Source organism: Schistocerca piceifrons, chromosome 4 (genome assembly GCF_021461385.2).
Source record: "Schistocerca piceifrons isolate TAMUIC-IGC-003096 chromosome 4, iqSchPice1.1, whole genome shotgun sequence".
Classification (NCBI taxonomy): domain Eukaryota; kingdom Metazoa; phylum Arthropoda; class Insecta; order Orthoptera; family Acrididae; genus Schistocerca; species Schistocerca piceifrons.
In genome coordinates this window covers 90,568,594-90,594,099 of record NC_060141.1, presented here as the reverse complement: position 1 = coordinate 90,594,099, position 25,506 = coordinate 90,568,594, and the positions used below count along the sequence as shown (strand labels likewise).

The 25,506-nt window shown below is 43.0% G+C and overlaps 1 protein-coding gene across 1 annotated transcript in view; it reads left to right on the top strand.

Annotated features, from left to right (window-relative positions):
* The window catches only part of LOC124795344 (proton-coupled amino acid transporter 1), a 257,315-nt gene that overhangs the window by 85,250 nt on the left and 146,559 nt on the right, over window positions 1–25,506 (top strand). The window contains exon 2 of the mRNA XM_047259332.1: window positions 16,638–16,748. Within this exon, the coding sequence (XP_047115288.1) occupies window positions 16,648–16,748 (101 nt within the window). The 5' untranslated portion in view covers window positions 16,638–16,647. The remainder of the gene's footprint in view (window positions 1–16,637; window positions 16,749–25,506) is intronic.

Genomic DNA, 25,506 nt, shown 5'->3' with positions numbered 1-25,506 from the left:
GGGAAAAGGTTCATCGGTGCTACTCTTAGTGTCGGGCTGTGGGGAGGTATCGGATATGCATGTCTGGTAGTGACTGAGGGAACTCTTACGGCATAACAGTACGCCACGGACATCCTGTGTTCTCACGTGTTACCTCTCACCTGACAGTATCGTGTTGCCATTTTTCAACAGGACAACGCTCGTTCACAAACGGCACGTGTGTCTATGAGCTGTCGGCGTGATGTTGATGTACTTCTGTGGACAGGAAGATCCACAGGTGTACCTCCGATAGAACATATGTGGAACCATCTCGAGTTTCGACTCCGTCCCAACCAGGATATCAGGAACCAGTTACAACAGTTGGGGCCAGTTTGCCTCAGGTGACTATACAACGACTTTATGATATCCATCCCAGCTGAAGCACTGCATACATCCAGTCCAGAGGCGGTGTAATGTCATACTGATATATGGGTTCATACAGCCAAATTCTCTATAAATTTGTCTCGATTTTGTAATCATTCAAATAATACACTCCTGGAAATGGAAAAAAGAACACATTGACACCGGTGTGTCAGACCCACCATACTTGCTCCGGACACTGCGAGAGGGCTGTACAAGCAATGATCACACGCACGGCACAGCGGACACACCAGGAACCGCGGTGTTGGCCGTCGAATGGCGCTAGCTGCGCAGCATTTGTGCACCGCCGCCGTCAGTGTCAGCCAGTTTGCCGTGGCATACGGAGCTCCATCGCAGTCTTTAACACTGGTAGCATGCCGCGACAGCGTGGACGTGAACCGTATGTGCAGTTGACGGACTTTGAGCGAGGGCGTATAGTGGGCATGCGGGAGGCCGGGTGGACGTACCGCCGAATTGCTCAACACGTGGGGCGTGAGGTCTCCACAGTACATCGATGTTGTCGCCAGTGGTCGGCGGAAGGTGCACGTGCCCGTCGACCTGGGACCGGACCGCAGCGACGCACGGATGCACGCCAAGACCGTAGGATCCTACGCAGTGCCGTAGGGGACCGCACCGCCACTTCCCAGCAAATTAGGGACACTGTTGCCTCTGGGGTATCGGCGAGGACCATTCGCAACCGTCTCCATGAAGCTGGGCTACGGGTCCCGCACACCGTTAGGCCGTCTTCCGCTCACGCCCCAACATCGTGCAGCCCGCCTCCAGTGGTGTCGCGACAGGCGTGAATGGAGGGACGAATGGAGACGTGTCGTCTTCAGCGATGAGAGTCGCTTCTGCCTTGGTGCCAATGATGGTCGTATGCGTGTTTGGCGCCGTGCAGGTGAGCGCCACAATCAGGACTGCATACGACCGAGGCACACAGGGCCAACACCCGGCATCATGGTGTGGGGAGCGATCTCCTACACTGGCCGTACACCACTGGTGATCGTCGAGGGGACACTGAATAGTGCACGGTACATCCAAACCGTCATCGAACCCATCGTTTTACCATTCCTAGACCGGCAAGGGAACTTGCTGTTCCAACAGGACAATGCACGTCCGCATGTATCCCGTGCCACCCAACGTGCTCTAGAAGGTGTAAGTCAACTACCCTGGCCAGCAAGATCTCCGGATCTGTCCCCCATTGAGCATGTTTGGGACTGGATGAAGCGTCGTCTCACGCGGTCTGCACGTCCAGCACGAACGCTGGTCCAACTGAGGCGCCAGGTGGAAATGGCATGGCAAGCCGTTCCACAGGACTACATCCAGCATCTCTACGATAGTCTCCATGGGAGAATAGCAGCCTGCATTGCTGCGAAAGGTGGATATACACTGTACTAGTGCCGACATTGTGCATGCTCTGTTGCCTGTGTCTATGTGCCTGTGGTTCTGTCAGTGTGACCATGTGATGTATCTGACCCCAGGAATGTGTCAATAAAGTTTCCCCTTCCTGGGACAATGAATTCACGGTGTTCTTATTTCAATTTCCAGGAGTGTATCACAAAGCCTCTCAACGTCTGAATTTTCTTTTCGTTTCCTCTTCCCTTTCTGGCCGCTTGAATTTTTCTATCGGGCAGTGTATTTTTTCTTCTTTTCACTGGTGTAAGGGAATAAGATTCCTTCAAAGTTAGTGATATAGCAGCTGCTGTGATTATACATTAGTGCAGTGCTGTATTTGACCGTGTCTGTAAAGTTCGATGCAATGTCCCGATTTACAGCTGTATTAAATCGCGAAATGTATTTGCAATCTGCATATACGTTACCACCACAGCTCTACAGTCTACTGGAAACAAATGAAAATTTGTGCCGGGCAGGGAATCGAACACGGATTTTCCGCTTTTGTCAGTGGTCGCTTTAACAGCTGCGGTTACCCGAGCACGCCTCACAGAAAGATCCTAACTTCGATAACCCCAATTGTGTGACTGCCGCAAAGGAGGGACTGATTTAGTTTTCTCGTCAGGTTGCCTTGCCTTTGACATGAAATACAATAGTGCAGTCTTTGTATCTGAAAAAGTCCGTGAAGTTCATTGCAGTGTTACTTCAGACAGGCACGCACACCAAGGAAACCTGACCAAAAAACTAAATAACTCCCTGTAACCGTTAGCTTTAAGTGGAAAATCCTGCTTCGATTCCCGGTCCAGTACAAATTTTCATTTGTTTCCAATAAATTGTATAACTTTAGTGTTATCATATTTGCAATTTTCAGAATACGTTTCATGATGTAGTTATGACTGCGCCGGTTTCTTTTCGGTTATCATCTATTTGGATCTGAAGTCCAATGTATCTCATTTCTGGCGAAATTCGCTTCATTCAAGTGAATACAGCATCACAGGGGGTCCAGGTTTGCCCCTCATTCGAGATCTTACGATACAGATGATTTAATCTACACTACTCTGATCTAGTATTACAGATATACGTTGCGACGCATAGCGCATGCGGTAACCGAACCTACTGCAAGGTAACTCCATCACCAATATGGAAGTCAAATGATTCTAAGAAATCCGACTTTTACTGAAGCAGTTCTCAGAACACCTTGCTTGCGGCCTGACACGTTGGCCTCATAAGCGATTGGCCACCGGCGTATTCCAGATTCCGCACACACTCTACTCGCCGCCACGGAAGACCTGACATAACGCTGGGGTCGGATTTTCCACTCGCCTGCGGTGGCTCGGTCCTGCCTTGTTTATTAATAAGGAGCTCCTCTTCTTGTTTCCGCACTGTGCCCAGACTCCAACCAACCACAGCTTTCTGGTCGTGGACGTCAGAGGTTCTTCCCTGGCAGAGCGCTGAGGGTCATCATTGTGTGTCCTTCTGAGTGTGGCTTTCAGAGTGACTCCGACTCACTACTAATGTGATATTCCGCGCATTTTTTGTGCCGTGTATAACTGGTACACGTGAGGAGTTTTACACCATGTACCCAGCACAGCTTGCGACCGTAATACTAAAAAGTACACACGACACTAACATAAATGATACTTTCTGGTATCAGACCTGCAGAGGTTATAAAGAGGAAAAATCGAGGTTCTTGGTTCGAATGCCAGTCAGGCACTCTGTTTTGATGTGTGAGAAAGTTTCAAAACAGTGCATAATCTATTGCCGAGTGATAGATCAAATGTGGACACGATCAGCTACTACACCGCTAAACCATTTGTCCGATACATCCTTTCTTCCAGGAGGGCTAGCCCTGCAAAGTATGCAGGAGAACTGTGCTGTCTGGGAAATACACTACAGCCCATTAAAATTGCTACACCACGAAGATGACGTGCTACAAACGCGAAATTTAACCGATGGGAAGAAGATGCTATGATATGCAAATGATTAACTTTTCAGAGCATTCACACAAAGTTGGCGCCGGTGGCGACACCTGCAACGCGCTGACATGAGGAAAGTTTCCAACCGATTTCTCATACACAAACAGCAGTTGACCGGCGTTGCATTGTGAAACGTTGTTGTGATGCCTCGTGTGAGGAGGAGAAATGTGTACCATCACGTTTCCGACTTCTGGATACAGAAAATGTTCGACTGCTGCCCTGGCCAGCACATTCTCCAGATCCCTCACGAACTGAAAACGTCTGGTGAATGGTGGCCGAGCAACTGGCTCGTCACAATACACCAGTCACTACTCTTGATGAACTGTGGTATCGTGTTGAGGCTGCATGGGCAGCTGTACCTGCATACGCCATCCAAGTTCTGTTTGACTCAATGCCCAGGCGTATCAAGGCCGTTATTACGGCCAGAGGTGGTTGTTCTAGGTACTGATTTCTCAGGATCTATGCACCCAAATTGCGTGAAAATGTAACGACATGTCAGTTTTAGTATAATATATTTATCCAATGAATACCCGTTTATCGTCTGCATTTCTTCTTGGTGTAGCAGTCTTAATGGCCACTAGTGTAAGAAAGACATCCTGGCGGAAGAAAAGTTGTTAATCTTTCATGGATCGATCAGCCGGTAAGAGAATGGCCAGATATAGATAAGGTTTCGCGCTCGATTTCGGGTGCTGGCACGCAGTTTTAATGTGCCAGCAAGATTATAAAAGAAAGGAAAGGCTGTCTGCAACCCAAAGTTTCAACACTACCGTCCCTTACTACGATTCGATGTTTCGAGGAAGGTATGCTCTTTCTTGTCTTTCTCAGATTTAGTAGTTGCATGTCCCATAGTTCATCTGAACCATTCTTTTGTCGAAATGATGTGGAACGAGTCATTATTGTTAACATTAGGGGACTAATGACCTCAGCAGTTGAGTCCCATAGTGATCAGAGCCATTTGAACCATTTTTGTTAACATTAATGAACACATTAATTATTACTTTTAGTCCTATTTACCTAACTTGATCTTTTGTTGTCTACTGGTTACTGCTTTTCAAGTAGAAATTCCTCATTGGAGTAGAAATTGTCTAGGGCAAACGACTTTAAATTAGATTCAAAAGTTACTTCGAAACTGTTGTAGGGCAAATGATCAAATATTTTGTTGCTGTACATTTTACTCGGTTCTGAGCCACTGACAGCTTTAGCCGTTAGTAATAAAGGTCATTTTTCGCTCTCGTGTTGTATGTGTGGACATCGTTCTCTTCAAACGGTGATGGATTATTTATGAAGAATTTCATTGGCGGATATATGTACTGTGACAGCGCAGTTAAAATGCCTAGTTCCTTGAAGAGGTGTCTACACGGCGTCCGTGGGTAAATACATATTATTCTTACTGTTTTTTCTTTCTTAGTGATGAGTTACCACAGAAAATTATTCTGTCAGACGTTATTGAGTGGGAATGTGCAACATAAGTCAGGAGGTTGATGCTTTTGTTTCCAAGATTGTCAATACACGAAGAGCAAAAGTGGCTGAACTTTGCCGGCCGCGGTGGCCGTGCGGTTCTAGGCGCTGCAGTCCGGAACCGCGGGACTGCTACGGTCGTAGGTTCGAATCCTGCCTCGGGCATGGATGTGTGTGATGTCCTTACGTTAGTTAGGTTTAAGTAGTTGTAAGTTCTAGGGGACTGATCGCCTAAGATGTTAAGTCCCATAGTGCTCAGAGCCATTTTTTTTGGCTGAACTTAATTGTTTGAGAAGCTCAGTAATATGCTTCTTCCAGTTCAGGTTTTCATCAGTATGTACCCCCAAAAATTTGGAGCATTCTATCCAATTTACTGACTCCCACTCATGCGGCACATCAGTTGTTGGTACGACTATTTGTTGTACAGAACTGAATGTAGTGTTTTTTTCATAATTTACGGAGAATCCATTTCAGAGAACCGCTTGATAATTAATTGGAAAATATCATTTACCAACTCCACTGTAGCTTTTTCCCTAATGGGATTTATTACACACCTAATATCGTCTGCATAAAGTACCAATTTTGCTTGTTGGATAATGTTAAGTGGAAGGTCATTCACATATATAAGGAAAACGACTGGACGAAAAGCGTGCCCTGTAATAGTCCCTTAGTGCTCCAGAATGAGATTTTCACTCTGCAGCGGAGTGTGCGCTGATATGAAACTTCCTGGCAGGTTAAAACTGTGTGCCGGACCGAGACTCGAACTGGGCACCTTTGCCTTTCGCGGGCAAGTGCTCTACCCTCTGAGCTATCCAAGCACGACTCACGCCCCGTCCTCACAGCTTTACTTCTGCCAGTACCTCGTCTCCAAACTTCCAAACTTTACAGAAGCTCTCCTGCGAACCTTGCAGAACTAGCACTCCTAAAAGAAAGGATAGTGCGGAGACATGGCTTAGCCACAGCCTAGGCTGTGTAGTTCTGTAAGGTTCGCAGGAGAGCTTCTGTAAAGTTTGGAAGGTAGGAGACGAGGTACTGGCAGAAGTAAAGCTGTGAGGAGGGGGCGTGAGTCGTGCTTGGGTAGCTCAGATGGTAGAGCACTTGCCCGCGAAAGGCAAAGGTCCGGAACACAGTTTTAATCTGTCAGGAAGTTCCCTTAGTGATTTTTCCCCAGTCACTAAAATTTTCTGCCTTTCCGGAGTTGTCTGTGTTGTGTTCTGCCCATTCGTCTAATGTAGGGTGCCTAGGAAACATGCTTTCTCGGATCGCTAGACAAAAATTGAAGCAAATCGTATTTTTGAATTTTTATTACACTAAGATAAATGAAAATACTTAACTTTGCGAAATTACAACGAGGTATCGCAAGCAATGGGAGACAGACAAATAAGAAGTTTCTTCAGTATACAATTCTTAATACAAGTGAAACAATACAAGGCTGTAGCATTCGTAGACTGCCTAGACTTCAACTCGGGCTGCGGCCAGGCGGAGTCGCGCTTTTATTCTCTTGGCCTAGATGCCGCTCCCGTCTCGGCGTCGTCCTAGAGAGGGGTCTTCCAGCTACTACTGGCTGACATCTCACAGCCCCCTCTGCCTTACCGTCCTTGATCGTCGTGTCAGCGCTTGACGTTACGCCGGAACAGTCTGAATTACTGAGCACAACATTACGCATCCTGTTTGTTCAGTAGGGCTCAGACTAGCTGGGTATAATTTCATCAGTGCCATAAAACTTGAGTTTTTCTAAAAGAGTAATATGATCTACACAGTCAAACGCCTTGAAAATATCACAACAAATACCAAATGGAGGTGTATATCTATTTAAGGCTTATATTGTTTGATGAGTGAATGTATAAACAGCACACTCAGTCGAGCAGCCCTTCCGGAACCCAAACCGTGGTACACTAAGTACATTGCGTCCATTTACGTGTGCGACTGCTCTATGGTACATTACATTTTCAAATATTTCGGAAAAAGTTGTTAGTAAGGAAACTGGACGCTAATTGCTTAAGTCCGTCTTGTCACCTTTCGTACGAAGTTGTTTAACAATTGTTTATTTCAACCTGTCTGGAAAAATTCCCTGCGCAATTGATGCATTGCATGTATCATTAAGGACATTACTTACTAAGTTGGAACAACTTTTCCGTATTATGTTTGAAATTCCACCAACCCACACGAACTTTTGTTTCGTAGAATTTTTAGTATTGTATTAATTTCACTGGAGGATGTTGGTGCTACTTCTAGTCGCTTAATGTTCCGTGAAATGATATTTTAAATATATTCTCTTGCTTCTTCAGCTGAACCGTATAATCCTGCACTTGCTGTTACATTTAGAGGGTCATTTTTAAAAGTACTTGCATATTGTGAATTATCAGTCACAGCATTGTCATTTAGTTTAATTGTTATGGCATCTTGTACACTGACTGGCTGTCCTGTCTCCCGTTTGACAAGGCCTCATATAGGTTTAATTTTATTACCTGTATTATTTATTTTCGTCAGCCTGTGACTTTCCTTAAAATATTAGATTATTTTTCGTAGCATGTAAGTAATGTTCGGACCTTGACTTAATCTGGCTTTCACACAAATTTCCATCTTCCTCTTACACAAGATTTTGATTCTCTTTCTTATCCATGGCTTACTTTTTTTCCCCTTCGGGTATCCTCTGGATAATTTTTTATGAAAGTAACTTTCAAGTACTTACACAAATTTACTATAGAATAAATTGAATTTGACGGTAGTATCTGTTTCTATATATACGTCATTTCGCACCACGCCCTTAGCTTACCTCTGACATCAGTTACATAGTTATATGGGGGCTACAGCCTAACGTGGACTCCGAATCCCGGAAACTTCGTATTTTTCACATATGCAGATCACTGCAAGAGGCGGATGAAGCGATAAGTGATCCTACGACCGACTGAGAACTTAATTCCTAGTCCGACACACTTTTCCACTTTTCTGTGATATTATAAGAACTCAGTTTATCTCATCTTGTTTTAACACTGAATTTTACAAATATTTAAGCCGTGAGTGCCCAGCTTTACATTAACGATACACGTGACAAGACGAGATTTATTGATTTTCTGGACAACAGTAAACTGCTATAATCTTATTATGGATATTTAATGATTGTTGAACATCTGCTTTACAGTCTTGTGTTAGTAGTTTTGAGAAGCTATTCAATACTGTGAACAATTGCCAATCGGTTCAAAATGTTCAAATGTGTGTGAAATCTTATGGGACTTAACTGCGAAGGTCATCAGTCCCTAAGCTTACACACTACTTAACCTAAATTATCCTAAGGACAAACACACACACACATCCATGCCCGAGGGAGGACTCGAAACTCCACCGGGATCAACCTCACAGTCCATGACTGCAGCGCCGTAGACCCCTTGGCTAATCCCGCGTGGCTTGCCAATAGGATTTAAACATTTATCCTACAAACAGACTCTCAGAGTACGAATAAAAATTTAAAAAATCTATTTTTCTTGTTCAAGAACTGTAAAAAATCCCTTAATAAACAAACAGTCGTACTTCATTTATTGAAACCTATGCGACATTATTTATAGCACATACATGAGCTACATTTTCAGCGTTACATAAAAGTAAAGCTAAACACTAATGCGAGCACTTTAAAAATTGTTACTTACTTTTGAAAACTCGTTTACAAGTTTTAGTTTGATAATTTTTCTCGATTTCTTCACATTTTCCATGCAGCTATTTTGCCTTAGCTCCCGTGCTCTTCCTATTTATTTCATTCCTAAGCGATTGTATTTCTGTATTCCCTTACTTCCAGGAACATCTTTTTACTTCCTTCTTTCGTCGATCAATTAAATTATTTCTTCTGTTACCCTTGGTTTATTCACAGTTGCCTTCTTTCTTTCTTTCGCTTACGCCATAGTCCCGCAGCGATCGCAGGGTCGGCGCGGTTAAAACGGATTTGGCAAGGTTAGTTTTAGGGGTGGCAGGATGCCCCTCCTGCAGCCACCCCGTTCCTCCCAGGACGGAATTAGTGTACCCCAGCTCTCTGTGTCTTGTGTAATCCATGGAATAGTGCGAATATGTTCAGATGTCTGCGAGCCGTGTAACTGAGGCGGGACGTGGGGACCAGCCCGGTATTCACCCAGCAGGATGTGGAAAACCGCCTAAAAACCACATCCAAGCTGGCTGGCACACATCCCTCGTCGTTAATCCGCCGGGCGGATTCGATCCGGAGCCGGCGCGCTTAGCCGAGTCCAGGAAGCAGCGCGTTAGCGATCTCGGCTACCCTGGCGGGTCTCAGAGTTGCCTTCTTTGTGCCTAGTTTTTTCTTTCCATTTCTCTGAGTGCTCTTTTTAGAGACGACCATTCCTCTTCAGTCGAACTGCCCCCTGAGCTTTTCCTTATCGCAGTATCCTCAGAATCAGAGAACTTCAAGCGAATCTCTTCACTCTTTAGTACTTCCGTATCTCACCTCTTTGCCCTTGTTTCTTCCTGTCTAGAATCTTGAACTTCTGCTTACTCTTCATCGCTGCTAAATTAGCGATCTCAGTAGCGCAATAGAAATGCCACTGTTAAATGCAGAGGAGAGAGCGGATAGGTGTAAAGAATATTGAAGGCCTCTATGAGGGTGAAGACTTGTCTGATGACGTAATAGAAGAAAAAATAGGAGTCAATATAGAAGAGTAAGGGGATCCAGTATTAGAATCAGAATTTAGAAAATATTTGGAAAACTCAAGACCGAATAAGGCTATGGGGATAGATAACATTCCATCAGAATTTCTAAAATCATTTGGGAAGGTGCCAACGAATCACTTATTCAGCGAGAAACTTAACATCAGGATTGGCGATCATGAAGTAGAAGTTAAGGAATTTTGCTACTTAGGCAGCAAACTAACCCGTGACGGACGGCCAGAAGAAGTCTACTAGTATCAGACACAGGCATTAATTTGAGAAATAAATTTCTGAAAACATACATTTGGAGCACAGCGTTCTGTAGTAGCGAAGCACTGACTGCGGCAAAACCAGCACAGAACAGAATTGAAGCGTTGAAATGTGGTGCTACAGAATTGTTGAAAATTAGGTAGACTGAATAGGTAAGGAATGGGGAGGTTCTCCGGAGAATCGGCGAGGAAAGGAATATATGGAAAGCACTGACAAGAAGAAGAGACAAGTTGGTGGGAAATCGGTTAAGACATCACCGAATAACATACGAGGCGTGGTTTTTTTTTTTTTTTTTTTTTAAGTAAGCACTGTTTTGAAATTAAAAAACGTCGTGCTAAGATATCTCAATAATTTTATTTTTACATGAAAGCCTGTAGCTTAATCTACTTTTCTACATAATTTCCGTCAATATTGAGGCACTTGTCATAACGTTGTACCAGTTTTTGAGTACCCTCCTCATCGAAGTCTGCCGCTTGATTTGCTAACCACTGCATCACCATTGTTTTGACTTCGTCATCGTCCTGAAGAAGCTGACCGCCCAGGTGTTTCTTCAAGTGCAGGAACAGATGGTAGTCACTGGGCGCAAGATCGGGATTGAACGGAGGATAATGTAGAGTTTCCCGTAGAAAACATGTGATGAGATCTTTGGTCTGATTTGCCACATGCGGACGGGCATTGACTTGCAGCAAAACAATGCCCTTGCTCAACTTCCATGGACTGTTTCCTTGGTTCTGGTGTGACGTAGGCCACCCATGTTTCATCGCCCGTAACAATTTGGCTTACGAAATGATCACCGTCGTTGTGGTACCGCTCAAGGAAAGTCAATGCACTGTCTAAACGTTTGGTTTTGTGCACATACATCAACATTTCCGGTACCCAACATGCCCACAATTTTCGGTAATTCAAGTGCTCGGTCACAATGCCATACAAAACACTACGAGAAACATTAGGAAAGTTATCTAGCAAGGAGGAAATCGTAAACCATATGTTTTCTCTCATCTTATTGTCCACTTCCTGCACCAAACTTTCATTAACGACCGAAGGACGTCCACTCCGTTGTTCATCATGCACATTTGTGCGGCCATCTTTAAATCCTCTTATCCACTTTCTTACCATACCATCACTCATAATGTTTTCTCCGTAAACTGCACAGATCTCGCGATGAATATCGATCGCTTTTGGGCCCTTAGCTCTAAGAAATCTTATAACAGCCCGTACTTCACAGTCGGCGGGACTCACGATTATCGGAAGCATCTTAAACACTCAGTACACAACGTAAACAAGGAAGGATCAGACTGTAATGGCGTCAGTGCGTAGATTAAGGTACAGGCTTTCATGTAAAAATAAAATTATTGAGATATCTTGGCACGTCTTTTTTTAATTTCGAAACAGTACTTAAAAAATCGCGCCTCGTACATGGTACTAGAGGGAGCTGTCGAGCGTAAAAATTATGGAGGAAGACATAGATTGGAATACATCCAGCAAAATCGTATCATCAAACTTGCCTCCTTCCAAAGTGGCAGGAAATAAAGATGAAAGATACGATATTTACGATATTGCAGTACCTGCGTTATTCCGAGTTGCAGTGTTAAGTTTCTTCCTACACGCAAGCATATCCGAAGGAACAGGCACTGCGACGACTACAGCCGTCATGAAATACGTGCACTTCCGAATGTGAACTACACAATGGAATGACGACAGTGAAAATTTGTGCCTGAACGGGACTCGACCCCGGATTTCTCGCTTATCACGAGCGGTCGCCTTTCCATTCGGCTATCCGTGCACGACTCGCAGTCGGACCCAAACTTCCATGTGTCGTCAACCATGTGCCTACATCCTGTACTCGTACACCCGTTATGTATATTGACATGCAGGGGAGACATTTTACTTGAAAGTCTTTGCCCGGTGACGACATATATATACGATATTTCAGAGCCTGTGCCATTCCGAATTACGAAGTAAAGTTCTTTCTGACATGCATGCAAAGTTCAGCTTATTTTCAGCTTGTAGATTAGTAGAGAAACGTTGCAAATTCTTGTAAGATTTAAGAGGACCTTTCCACCGTCGTGCAAATTGAATGATAGTAACACTTCACACAAATGATGTAGCGAAAGTATGTGAGACTACTCCCCCTTCTCTGCCTATCTCCTCCTTCCCACTCTCTCTCTCTCTCTCTCTCTCTGTCTCTTTCTCTCTCTCTCTCTCTCTTTCTCTCTGTCTCTTTCTTTCTCTCTCTCTCTCTCTGTTTGTCTCTCTGTCTGTCTGTCTCCCTGTCTCGCTGTCTGTCTGTCTGTCTCTCTGTCTCTCTATCTCCTATGCAATCCTGTTATCACCCTCACCCCCATCTCATCTCATCAGTACATCTACTCTTCCCCACTCTCCTTCCCCACTCTCCTTCCCCACTCTCCTTCCACACTCTCTCTGTCCATCTTCTATGTCATCCTGTTATCACTCCCACCTCCACCACAATGAAATGTGGTGCTTACAGGCACAATATTTTTTTTCAGAATGTAAGTAATATGAGTACAAAGTAGGGTTGAAATCAATACAGGGGCTTAGGAGGAGATGTGGAGCATACATACATAAAATATATGTATGTATTGTATTTGTGTAAGTGTTGATTCAATAAATTAAGTTGAAATTACCTGTGGGGTGTGGGCATTCTTTGGTGGAGGTTGGCGGGCAGAGTAAATCATAAGAAACTTGATGACAGTGAAAGCTTTATTTACATCTCAACAGTTTGTAATGGTAGACTTGTCCCATGTCATCGTGTCATAATGGTGTGGGTGGTGGACATATAATTCACAGACTACAGTGCATGTTGTGTAGAGGTGACGTAGCCAACAATCACTATGTTTGGCTCAGAAAGGCAGTTAAGAGACCTTGTAATATATGCGTTACCTGGTGACCATCAGTGTTGGCTCAACAGCAAGGTGCACGCCAAAGTCAGTTTAAACTAGTACTTATTAAAGTACAATAACGCAGTATTGGTTGGTTGGTTGTTTGGGGAAGGAGACCAGACAGCGTGGTCATCGGTCTCATCGGATTAGGGAAGGAAGTCGGCCGTGCCCTTTCAGAGGAACCATCCCGGCATTTGCCTGGAGTGATTTAGGGAAATCACGGAAAACCTAAATCAGGATGGCTGGACGCGGGATTGAACCGTCGTCCTCCCGAATGCGTAACGCAGTATTATCCTCTTCGAGAGACATCCGTTCATTACAGCATCACAGCCGAGAATTTTGAATTTTGTCATCACCATTCTAGATGGATCGCAGATGTCTGAGAATATTGCAGCACTTCAGAGCGGATCACCGTAAAAGTTATTTGAGTTACTGGACGTCGTAGGATGACAAGGAAAGCGTATTGAAAGAGCACCAGGTGGCTGCAACTCCGTTGCGAGACAGCTCGCTACAGGAACCTGTTAGGCGAAAGAAACCGTTCACGTGAAGAGCTTATCTTTCATATTTGTCGTACCAGCAATACGTGAGCCTTGCACAAACTTGCTACAGAGCACACCTGAAACTTCCTCAGGCTTTGCGTAAAGATCATGACTCCCCTTGGGATGCACAGATAGCAAGTAACCATTCTTTCAGTTCGCAGTATTTGAAACCTTTGTCAAGATAACCCTATAACTGTATAACTTTTCTTCCTGCTTGTTTTCTTATGCCATCAAACGTTATAGTGAATATCATGCCGTTGTGGGACGTTGTCTGGAAACGTGCCGTGAAAAAGTCTTAAGATAACTAGCCGAAAATTGTCTTCAGACGTTTCGATAGCCGTAGCCGGTATTATTCTAACACATTTCTCAACGAGCGATACTCACTAAAAATGGAACCTAACTTGCTGATAAACGTACTATCTGTATTTCAATTTAAAAAACCTACCTGTTTCCAACTGTTCGTCTAAAATTGTGAGCCGTATGTTTGTGACTATTACAGTACCGTCTGTCACAAAGCGAAAAAGGTGGTCCAACTAAAACATTTATATTTCTTTACGTACTACACGAATATGTAATAAAAAATGTGGGTTCCTATTTTTAAAAAAACGCAGCTGATATCCGTTTGACCTATGGCAGCGCCATCCATCGGGCCAACCATAGCGCCATCTGGTTTCCCCCTTCAAGCTAGACGAGTCTCGTTCTTTGTAGTGTTTTCGTTTGATGCTTATTTCGTGAGATATTTGGCCCGGTCACTATCAATGGACCACCCTATATATATATATCGCCATCCACACTTAAAACGTACATTTAAGTCAGAAATGTCATGAACCGCGTAGAAAGCGGCAATTGTGTTCGAAAGAAGGAAAATCGTTTACGATTAGTGGGGTGAATGGAATGCCGGACATTTGCCACGCCGGACATTTGCCACACTTGCCCCTTCGCCAGGTAGCGATCCCACAGGTAAAGGCGCTCTTCCTCGTACTACTTCTGTCCGTTTTCAAACCGCCGTCTCCACATCTTACTCGATACAACCAGTACGTAAGGGGCATTCTTCTTCGACATCTTGGCGAAATACAGAGCTTCTTTTGCGAAATCTAAATATTTATAAATTTTGGGAAACGGAAGCAATATCGACAATTATGTCAGTATGTAATTAGTTCTGCAAGTATAAATATAGATTCCTCTGTCTGTAGCGTAGCTTCCTTTCACGCTTACTGATTGCGATAGAAACAGTCCATCGGCATGGGAGCAACAAGAAAGGAACGATGATAAGAGAATGCGAATGTACGCTGATCATTTATTTTTTATCACTGCGCTTGTGCCTACTTTAATTACTACAACTGCTTGCCCAAAAGACAATAAGGAAAGAAGAAATGGGGATGTGAATGTTTGAAAAGAAGAACGACATACTCCATATTAATTTACTCTGTAAAATCAGATATCCCTTGCGGCGAAACATTAGTTAATAAAGTGTAGCGGGACAATGTTCAAAACATGACTGAAAATACGTTCACTATATAGAGATAAGAACATCTATGATTGACATGTCATCTAAAGTCGACGTACAATTTTAAAATGTTAGAAATAAAGAAATTGAGTAATACAGAACGCTATGTTTGTAACGTACGTTGTTGTTCTATATTGTTTAGCTCTGGTATTTACAGGGTCACAGAGAAAGCATCCTAGGTTTTGGAGGGAAAAGCCGTAGTTGTAATTATCTTCACTGCAACGGAAACAAGAAGCACAACTTAAGGAAAAATAATATAATGTGCGTTTCAGCTCACAAGCGACATTGAAGCAGGTAGTTCCTGTGACTTAGTATGGGCACAGGTTATATTCGAAAACTGGAATAAATTAATAAATGGCTCCTTTTACCGACTCCCGGTCACCGATGAAACAGTTGCTGATGAGTTCGAAGAAAACTTGAGTCTCATCACAAATAGGTACGCTACTCATACAATTATAGTTGGCAGTGACTTCAATCTATCTTCCGTATGTTGAAAAAAATACATTTTCAGACCCTATTGTAGATAGGAAACAAGTTCCGTAATTGTTCTAAATGCTTTTTTAAAAATTATTTTGAACAGTTAGTTCACGAGGCCATTCAAATTGTAAATAGTTACGAAAACACACTTGACCTCTTAGCCACAAGTAATCCTGAGCATCACGACGGACCCAGGGATTACAGTCGTAACGAGGCTCAATTCTGTAACAAAGAAATTCACCAAAACTAAACGCGAAATATATCTATTCATAAAAGCAGCTAAAAAGTTAGTTGACGTCTCTCTAGAGAGACGGTCTCCAATCCTTCCAAGCTATGTAAGTGGAGACCATATGTGGCTTAAGTTCAAAGAAATAGTATCAACAGCACTCGAGAGATTCATACCAAATAAATTAATAAGAGACGGAACTGATCCCCCATGGTACACAAAACACGACAGAAAGCTGCTGCAGGAGCACCGAAAAAGGCACGTATAATTTAGACGAACGCAAAATCTTCAAGATTGGCGAAGTTCTACTGCGGCTCGAAATTCGATGCGGATTTCAATGCGAGATGCATTTAATAGTTTCTAAAACGAAGGTCTCTCTAGAAATAAGGCAGAAAATCCAAAGAAATTCTGGTTCTATGTTAAGTAAAGTAGCGGAAAGACTCAGTACGTACCTTTACTGCGTGAAGTGATGAGGAGGAGGATGGGGAGACGAGGGACCCAACCCTTTGGAGTAGGTAAAATCGTGGCAAATGTCCGGCGTGGCAAATGTCCGCACACCGGTGCATGACCTCCTTGATTCCTCCAGACAACAATACCATACGATTCTTATTCATCCCGTTAATCCAGAACGTAAGTATTACTACGTAGTACTTACTGACTATTACCTACGGGACTGTGCTGATAAAATGCGACGCCTAGGCCCGAGGGAGGCCTGTGAGGCGTGCCGCGGTGACACGGCGAGACGCCCTTGGGCAGCCGCTGGACAAACACCCCAGGCGCGGACGCGTGCGGAATGCGAATGCCCCCGCGACCGTCACTCGCGATCTCGACGCTGGAGGCCCTGACCCACTGCTCCGTCTGTTGCAGGAAGCGCAGCATGGTGGCCAAGAACAACCCCACCGTGCAGGGCATCGACAACTACGCCCTCGACATCGTCATCAAGAACGACGAGTTGCCTCCCAAGGATGCCAGCGTCGGGTAAGTGACGAATTGCTCCGTTGCTTCTCTCTAACATATGCCTACAAGCTTCACTGCACTTCTAATCCCTGCAATATAATTCCAATCCAAAAGAAAGCAGGTGTTGACAGCTGTGAAAATTACCGAACTATCAGTTTAATAAGTCACAGCTGCAAAATACTAAACGAATTCTTTACAGGCCGGCCGCGGTGGTCTCGCGGTTGAGGCGCTCAGTCCGGAACCGCACGACTGCTACGGTCGCAGGTTCGAATCCTGCCTCGGGCATGGATGTTTGTGATGTCCTTAGGTTAGTTAGGTTTAAGTAGTTCTAAGTTCTAGGGGACTGATGACCTCAGAAGTTAAGTCCCATAGTGCTCAGAGCCATTTGAACCATTTGAATTCTTTACAGACGAATGGAAAAACTGGTAGAAGCCAACCTCGGGGAAGATCAGTGTGGATTCAGTAGAAATGTTGGAACACGTGAGGCAATACTGACCCTACGACTTATCTTAGAAAATAGATTAAGGAAAGGCAAACCTACGTTCTAGCATTTGTAGACTTAGAGAAAGCTTTTGACAACGTTGACTGGAATACTCTCTTTCAAATTCTAAAGGTGGCAGGGGTAATAAAATACAGGGAGCGAAAGGCTATTTACAATTTCTACAGAAACCAGATGGCAGTTATAAGGGCTGAGGGTCATGAAAGCGAAGCAGCGGTTGGGAAGGGAATGAGACAGGATTGTAGCCTCTCCCCGACGTTATTCAATCTGTATATTGAGCAAGCAGTAAAGGAAACAAAAGAAAAATTCGGAGTAGGTATTAAAATCCATGGAGAAGAAATAAAAACTTTGAGGTTCGCCGATGACGTAATTCTGTCAGAGACAGCAAAGGACCTGGGAAGAGCAGCTGAACGGAAAGGACAGTATTTTGAAAGAAGGATATAAGATCAACATCAACAAAAGCAAAACGAGAATAATGGAGTGTAGTCGAATTAAGTCGGGTGATGCTGACGGAATTAGATTAGGAAATGAGGCACTTAAAGTAGTAAAGGAGTTTTGCTATTTGGGGAGCAAAATAACTGATGAAGTTCGGAGTGGAGAGGATATAAAATGTAGACTGGCAATGGCAAGGAAAGCGTGTCTGAAGAAGAGAAATTTGTTAACATCGAGTATAGATTTAAGTGTCAAGGAGTAGTTTCTGATAGTATTTGTATGGAGTGCAGTCTGTATGGAAGTGAAACATGGACGATAAATAGTTTGGACGAGAAGAGAATAGAAGCTTTCGAAATGTGGTGCAACAGAAGAATGCTGAAGATTAGATGGGTAGAGCACATAGCTAATGAGGAGGTATTGAACAGAATTGGGGAGAAGAAGAGTTTTTTGGGGCAACTTGACAAGAAGAAGGGACCAGTTGGTAGGACATGTTCTGAGGCATCAAGGGATGACACATTTAGCATTGGAGGGCAGCGTGGAAGGTAAAAATCGTAGAGGGAGACCAAGAGACGAATACATTAAGCAGATTCAGAAGGATGTACAAGAAGCTTGCACAGGGTAGAGTAGCGTGGAGAGCTACATCAAACCAGTCTCAGGACTGAAGACCACAACAAACAAACAATAAGTCACTTATAAGCCTGAACAGAAACATATTAGATTACGCGTTGCTCAGTTTGCTAGAGTGCTTTCACAGAAAATTGTTTTGAACAATTGGTTCATGAGCCCACTCGAAGCGTAAATGGTTGCGAAAGCATACTTGACCTCGTACCAACAAATAATCTTTGACAAATAGGGAGTATCGTGATGAATACAGGGATAAGCGGCTACAAGGCAGTTGCTGCTAGGCTGAATATCGTAACACCTACAACCATAAAAAAGGAACGCAAAGTACATCTACTTAAACAAAGCTGATAAAAATGCTCTTAATGCCTTTTTAAGAGACAGTTTTTACTCCTTCCGATCTGATCACGTAAGCGTAGAAAAGACGTGGAATGATTTCAAAGAGGTAGTATCGACGGCAGTTGAGAGATATTTACCACATAAATTAATAAGTGATGGTACTGATCCCCCTTGGTACACAGTTGCAGAAGCAACGAAAAAAAAACAAGCCAAATTTAAAAGAATGCAAAATCCCGAAGATTGGCAAAGTTTTGCAGAAGTTCGAAATAAAGCGCTTAGCTCAATGCGAGATGCTTTTAATAATTTCCACAACGAAACTCTGTCTCGGAATCTGGCACAAAACCCAAAGATATTCTGGTTATATATAAAGCACACCAGTGGCAAGACACAATCAATACCTTCACTGCTCTATAACAACGGTGAAGTCACTGATGGAAGTGCCACTAAAGCAGAGTTATTAAACACGGTTTTCCGAAATTCCTTCACCAAAGAAGACGAAGTAAACATTCCTGAATTCCAATCAAGAACAACTGCCAAAATGATAAACATAGGAGTAGATATCCTCGGTGTAGCAAAGCAGCTTAAATCACTTAATAAAGGCAAGGCCTCCGGTGCAGATATACCAGTCAGGTTCCTTTCTGAGTATGCTGATACAATAGCTCCATATTTAGCGATTACATACAACGGCTCGCTCACAGAAGGATCCGTACCTAAACACTGGAAAATTGCTCAGGTCACACCAATACCCAAAAAGGGAAATAGGACTAATCCGCTGAGTCACATTAACGATTGGATCAACACAATGAAGGAGATATTAAGGGGAAAACTTCTCAGGATAATGATGTAGCCTAACCACAGGATTAAAGTTCACTATCAGTTTGTTCAGCTCAATCACAAAGTTACTTCGAATGGTGGTCTTACACAAGCTGATACTTAAACACAGTAAATCAATAATAGTCGGCCGAAGTGGCCGTGCGGTTCTGGGCGCTACAGTCCGGAACCGCGAGACCGCTACGGTCGCAGGTTCGAATCCTGCCTCGGGCATGGATGTGTGTGATGTCCTTAGGTTAGTTAGGTTTAACTAGTTCTAAGTTCTAGGGGACTAATGACCTAAGCAGTTGAGTCCCATAGTGCTCAAAGCCATTTGAACCATAAATCAATAATATGACTGGCTTAGCAGAGCAAGCAGAGTGTTCGCAGGCAATGCAACAAACCACGCAAACTAAATTGAGTTCGTTAATTTCATTTAAGACTGTATATCAAAAGTTCAGTCACTGATAGCTACACTTGGACTCTCTGTTCAAGTATTTTCTAACTCCCAAATAGTTACACAGAAATATTCCTAAGTCTCGAATAGGCGAATATAGATATAATTCTATGACTTAATTAACAAAATCATGCAGATCACCTGCCGCACAAACCTTACCAAACCAGCTTATCCACTAAGACACGAACATTAAAAAGACCATGAAACATGCTCTGCCTACTGAAAAACTGTCAAGTGACCAACCACAAAGTCAAGTGAGCGAGTTACAACTAGATCACCATTGTTATGGTTATATATTTTACACTCTTTAAATTAAGTATTTCCAGTGTGCTTCTCATACACTTTTAGATAATTTTCAGTTTGTTATGTTATTAAACGCTAAAAATCGCAGAACGACTGAATTTTATTTAGATTTCGTACACCATAAATGGAACGGCAAAAACTAGTCAAGTTCATATCTTTAGTGAGTTTCCCACTACAGTACGAAACTTCTCAAATACTCATCTTACAAATATTAACTTACTAAATTCTCATTAAATTAACACAAACAAATAGGGATAATGGAACAACTCACTGATGCTGACGCTGTTCTGCAGTGTATCTGTGGAGAACTCTGTTTTGGCGTTATTTTTTGAGATGCTCAGTAATTTATTTATAACTTTTTGTGTCTGTAAACATGGCCATTTAATAGTTGTCTTCGGTATCTACCGAACTGTGTGCCACATCATGTTTCTAGGATTTGTTACTGATTTTATAAACAATTTTACACCAAAATGCCGGCCGGGTGGCCGAGCGGTTCTACGCGCTACAGTCTGGAACCGCGCAACCGCTACGGTCGCAGGTTCGAATCCTGCCTCGGGCATAGATGTGTGTGATGTCCTTAGGTTAGTTAGGTTTAAGTAGTTCTAAGTTCTAGGGGACTGATGACCTGAGAAGTTAAGTCCCATAGTGCTCAGAGCCATTTGAACCATTTTTGAACCACTGACTAGAAGAAGGGCTGGAATGATATCTATTAAGACGTCACGGACTGAAAGGAGTACTAGAGGAGTAGGCTTAGTGGCCAAAAGCTATAGGGAAAGACCAAAATTGAAATACAATTACTAAATAAACGTGAACGGTTTTCATAAATCCTAATGTAAGATGAAGAGGTTGGAGTAGAACAGGAAGGACTAAAACCAGTCAGGAAACGAACCCAAAAATAAATTGTTATTTCAAAAACTTCCAAAGATCGAATATAAGAGTCGAATTTTACTCACTGAAAGGAAATATATGAAGAAGTATATTGACCTATATGTCTACTACCACGTAAAATAAGTGAACTTGTACTTAAAAAGAATATTCCTCTGACTGATCCATTATTAATCGCATTATACATTGGCTAAGCGGATAATATTAGTGGAAATGTCAGACTGGCAACTAAACTGTAGATAAATATAAACTTTAGCACTTTACGAATCTTAAAAATGTAGCAGCACTATTAAGTGACGCACAACTAGGAACATTCTGGCCATACAAATAATTGAAAGGTGTGACACGGAATGATCACTGTCTCAGTCGTAGGTAAAGCTAATAACGGGTTTCGATTCATTGGCAGTACGCTTAGAATCTAATGTTTTTTAATAAACAGAGAAATTGACTACAAAACATTTTTACCGCGCATGCTGGAGTACTGTAGTAGCGTATAGGATTCATTCCAGATCAGACCAACGGGGAACATCGAGTCTCAAAAGCAGAGACGTGGCAATGGTCAAAGGTTTGTTTTACGGACGAGAGACTCGAACTGAATTTTTATTTTATTCAATATGTAACGGCTAGACGAAAAATGTAAAGTCCGCTTGACTATGGAAAGATAGATGACGCGAATCGAAACATTAAAGAAACATTTAGAGGAGAGAGAATTAGCTGTATGAATATAACGAATTTAGATGGAAAAACAGTACAAGATAAAGAAGGGAAGGCTGAAGGTGGAAGGTACGTGTAGACTGGCTGCGTAAAGGAAAGAAACTTTAAGACAATATTGGGGAAAGGGAAGATGAAGTTGATGAAGACTATTTAGAGGAAGCGATACTATTTGAAAAAACTGACAGAGCACTGAAAAAGTTGAAACCAGCTGCAGCAGACGACATTCTCTTAGAATTATTAATGTCCTTATGGGAACCAACACTGACAAAAATGACATGTAGCACAGACTGACGAAATATCTTCAGGCTTTAAAAAGAATGTTCTAATCCCAATAGCAATGAACTCAAGTCCTGAGAATATAACAACCCTCTCCTCCTCTCCGGGTGGTAGACTAATGAAAGAATTGCCTTGTTGCTAATTGTTTGATATTAATTTGGGACAAGGCATCGAATCCGAAGTGACAGTATTACCCGGAAGAAGTCAGTTGCTGTCACAACTTGATCGTTATTGTACGATTTACTTTGCGCAATAACGATCGGCAGGAATAAAAAATGTACAACATAGCACGGAAACTAGCTAGTGAAATTTCGGTCTGAAATGATGAATTAATTTGACTCTGTTTGGAAATTACCGTGAACGAACGTCAATTAAAACTCTTGACTTCGACATTAAATCACGTTACTGTTGTAGCATGTTAGGCAGGCGCGGACAGCCGCAAAGGCACAGACTCGCGCTCATTATAAAAACACATTGATCACCCACAAAAATTTTCGTCATGAACAAAAGCAAACTTGCAACTACTTCATGAAATTAATGATTAGCTCTTTCCTAGTTACGTAAAAACTGAACTGCGTTTCTCACTATGATGACAACTGCTATTAAACTGTTTTGCAAAAGGTAAACTTTTCGAAAAGAATTTTAGTATTTAAATTGACTGTTCAACAATAATCACTTGTTTTTAAAATGATTACGGTTTTCGCTTCTATGACTTATTGTTGCGTAAAGTACTTCTCATACAAAATTGTCTGAACATGAAGTACTGTTAAATATCCTGATTCGTCAAGTTATTTGTCAATAATCAGCACTTAACTGGCAAGTAAAAAAAAAAAAAAAAAAACAACTAACTTTTCAAATGGTTCAAATGGCTCTAAGCACGTTGGCTCTTAACATCTGAGGTCATCAGTCCCCTAGAACTTTGAACTACTTAAACCTAACTAACCTAAGGACATCACACACATCCATGCCCGAGGCAGGATTCGAACCTGCGACCGTAGCGGTAGCGCGGTTCCAGCCTGAAGCGCCTAGAACCGCTCGGTCACACCGGCCGGCAACTAATTTCTTTAAACTATTAATAAATTCGATAAACTTTACTCTTTTTATCATTTACTTTCAGTTCATTAATGACACACTCGGTTCATTATGGCTACGGAGGGGATCCTACCAGGTAGTTGTTACTGAGGGTTACACACCTTCACATATATAAGTTGCTAAAGTATATTGTTATTGGACGATACGCATCTAACACTGGCAAGCCTTTTACAGTTCTAAATGATAAACTGGTCGGGTCTTACTTCATATTGGTGCGGTTGGTGCGGCAAGGTCCATTGCACCACGACAATTTTCGCCACAGGCTCGTCACCACAATTAACTTTGGCCCCCAAGCGCTCTTCTTAAACACTAGTTAACCTTGATGCTTTGCGCTTTGACCAGTTACTTCACATTATGTCTCCATGCCGTACTTGGGATCTGGCGTCCTGTCGCAGCAGAATTCTCCTTCGCGTCCGACCTGTCCCCTCGCTACTAACCGACTCTCGTTACTACCTGACAGACACTGCCCGACCGCGAGCGCTCCTGCGCCCGGCGACAACAATAACATTTTTGGTTTACGTAGCGATATTCCCTGACTTGGCCAGAGCGTCTACTACAGTTCTTTACATTTTCATTCATTGGTTATTTTGCACACAGGAAATTACTAATTTCACATAATCACAATAATGTACACAACACTTTGTTGTTGTTGTGGTCTTCAGTCCAGAAACTGGTTTGATGCTGCTCCCCTTGCTACTCTATCCTGTGCATGCCTCTTCATCTCCGAATAAACGGCTCAAACGGCTCTGAGCACTATGGGAGTCAACATCTTAGGTCATAAGTCCCCTAGAACTTAGAACTACTTAAACCTAACTAACGTAAGGACATCACACACACCCATGCCCGAGGCAGGATTCGAACCTGCGACCGTAGCAGTCCCGCGGTTCCGGACTGCAGCGCCAGAACCGCTAGACCACCGCGGCCGGCCATCTCCGAATAACTCCTGGAACCTACATCCTTCTACATCTACATCTACATATATACTCCGGTAGCCACCAAGCGGTGTGTGGCGGAGGGCACAATTCGCGCTTAAGTCAAATTTCACCAACCCCCCCCCCCCTCCCCCCTCTCCCCGCTGTTCTACTCGCGGATCGCGCGAGGGAAAAACGACTGTCTTAACTCCTCAGTACGAGCTCTAATTTCCCTTATCTTTGAATGGTGATCATTGAGCGATCTGAAAGTTTGTGGTAGTAATATATGCTCTACATCCTCGGCGAAGATCGGGTTTCGGAATTTAGTGAGCAGCCCCTTGCGTTTAGCGCGTCGTCTGTCTCCAAGTGTCCCCCACTTCAAAGTTTCTATGAGATATTTAACGATCTCGCGATGGCTAAATGTACCAGTCACGAATCTTGCCGCTCTTCTTTGGATCTCTCAATCTCTTGAGTCTGACCCAACTGGTAAGGGTCCCATACAGACGAACAATAATACTGGACTAACTAACGTATTGTAAGTAATTTTCTTTGTTGAAGGACTGCATCGCTTCAGGATTCTACCAATAAACCGTAATCTAGAGTTCGCCTTGCCCGTTACTTGTGTAATCTGATCATTCCCCGCTGTTCTACTCGCGGATCGCGCGAGGGAAAAACGACTGTCTTAACTCCTCAGTACGAGCTCTAATTTCCCTTATCTTTGAATGGTGATCATTGAGCGATCTGAAAGTTTGTGGTAGTAATATATGCTCTACATCCTCGGCGAAGATCGGGTTTCGGAATTTAGTGAGCAGCCCCTTGCGTTTAGCGCGTCGTCTGTCTCCAAGTGTCCCCCACTTCAAAGTTTCTATGAGATATTTAACGATCTCGCGATGGCTAAATGTACCAGTCACGAATCTTGCCGCTCTTCTTTGGATCTCTCAATCTCTTGAGTCTGACCCAACTGGTAAGGGTCCCATACAGACGAACAATAATACTGGACTAACTAACGTATTGTAAGCAATTTTCTTTGTTGAAGGACTGCATCGCTTCAGGATTCTACCAATAAACCGTAATCTAGAGTTCGCCTTGCCCGTTACTTGTGTAATCTGATCATTCCATTTGAGACCATTTCGAACAGTCACACGCAGATACTTGACGGATGTTACCGTTTCCAAAGACAGGGCATTTATTTTGTACTCGTACATTAATGGGGATTTTCGTCTTGTTATACGCAGTAGGTTACACTTACTAATATTGAGAGATAACTGCCAGTCATTACACCACGCATTTATTTTCTGCAAATCCACATTGATTCGTTTACAACTTTCGTGTGATATTACTTTCCTGTACACTACAGCATCATCGGCAAACAGTCTAATGCCGCTGTCAATACCATCAACCAGATCTTTCATGTAAAACGTAAAAAGCAGTGGACCTATT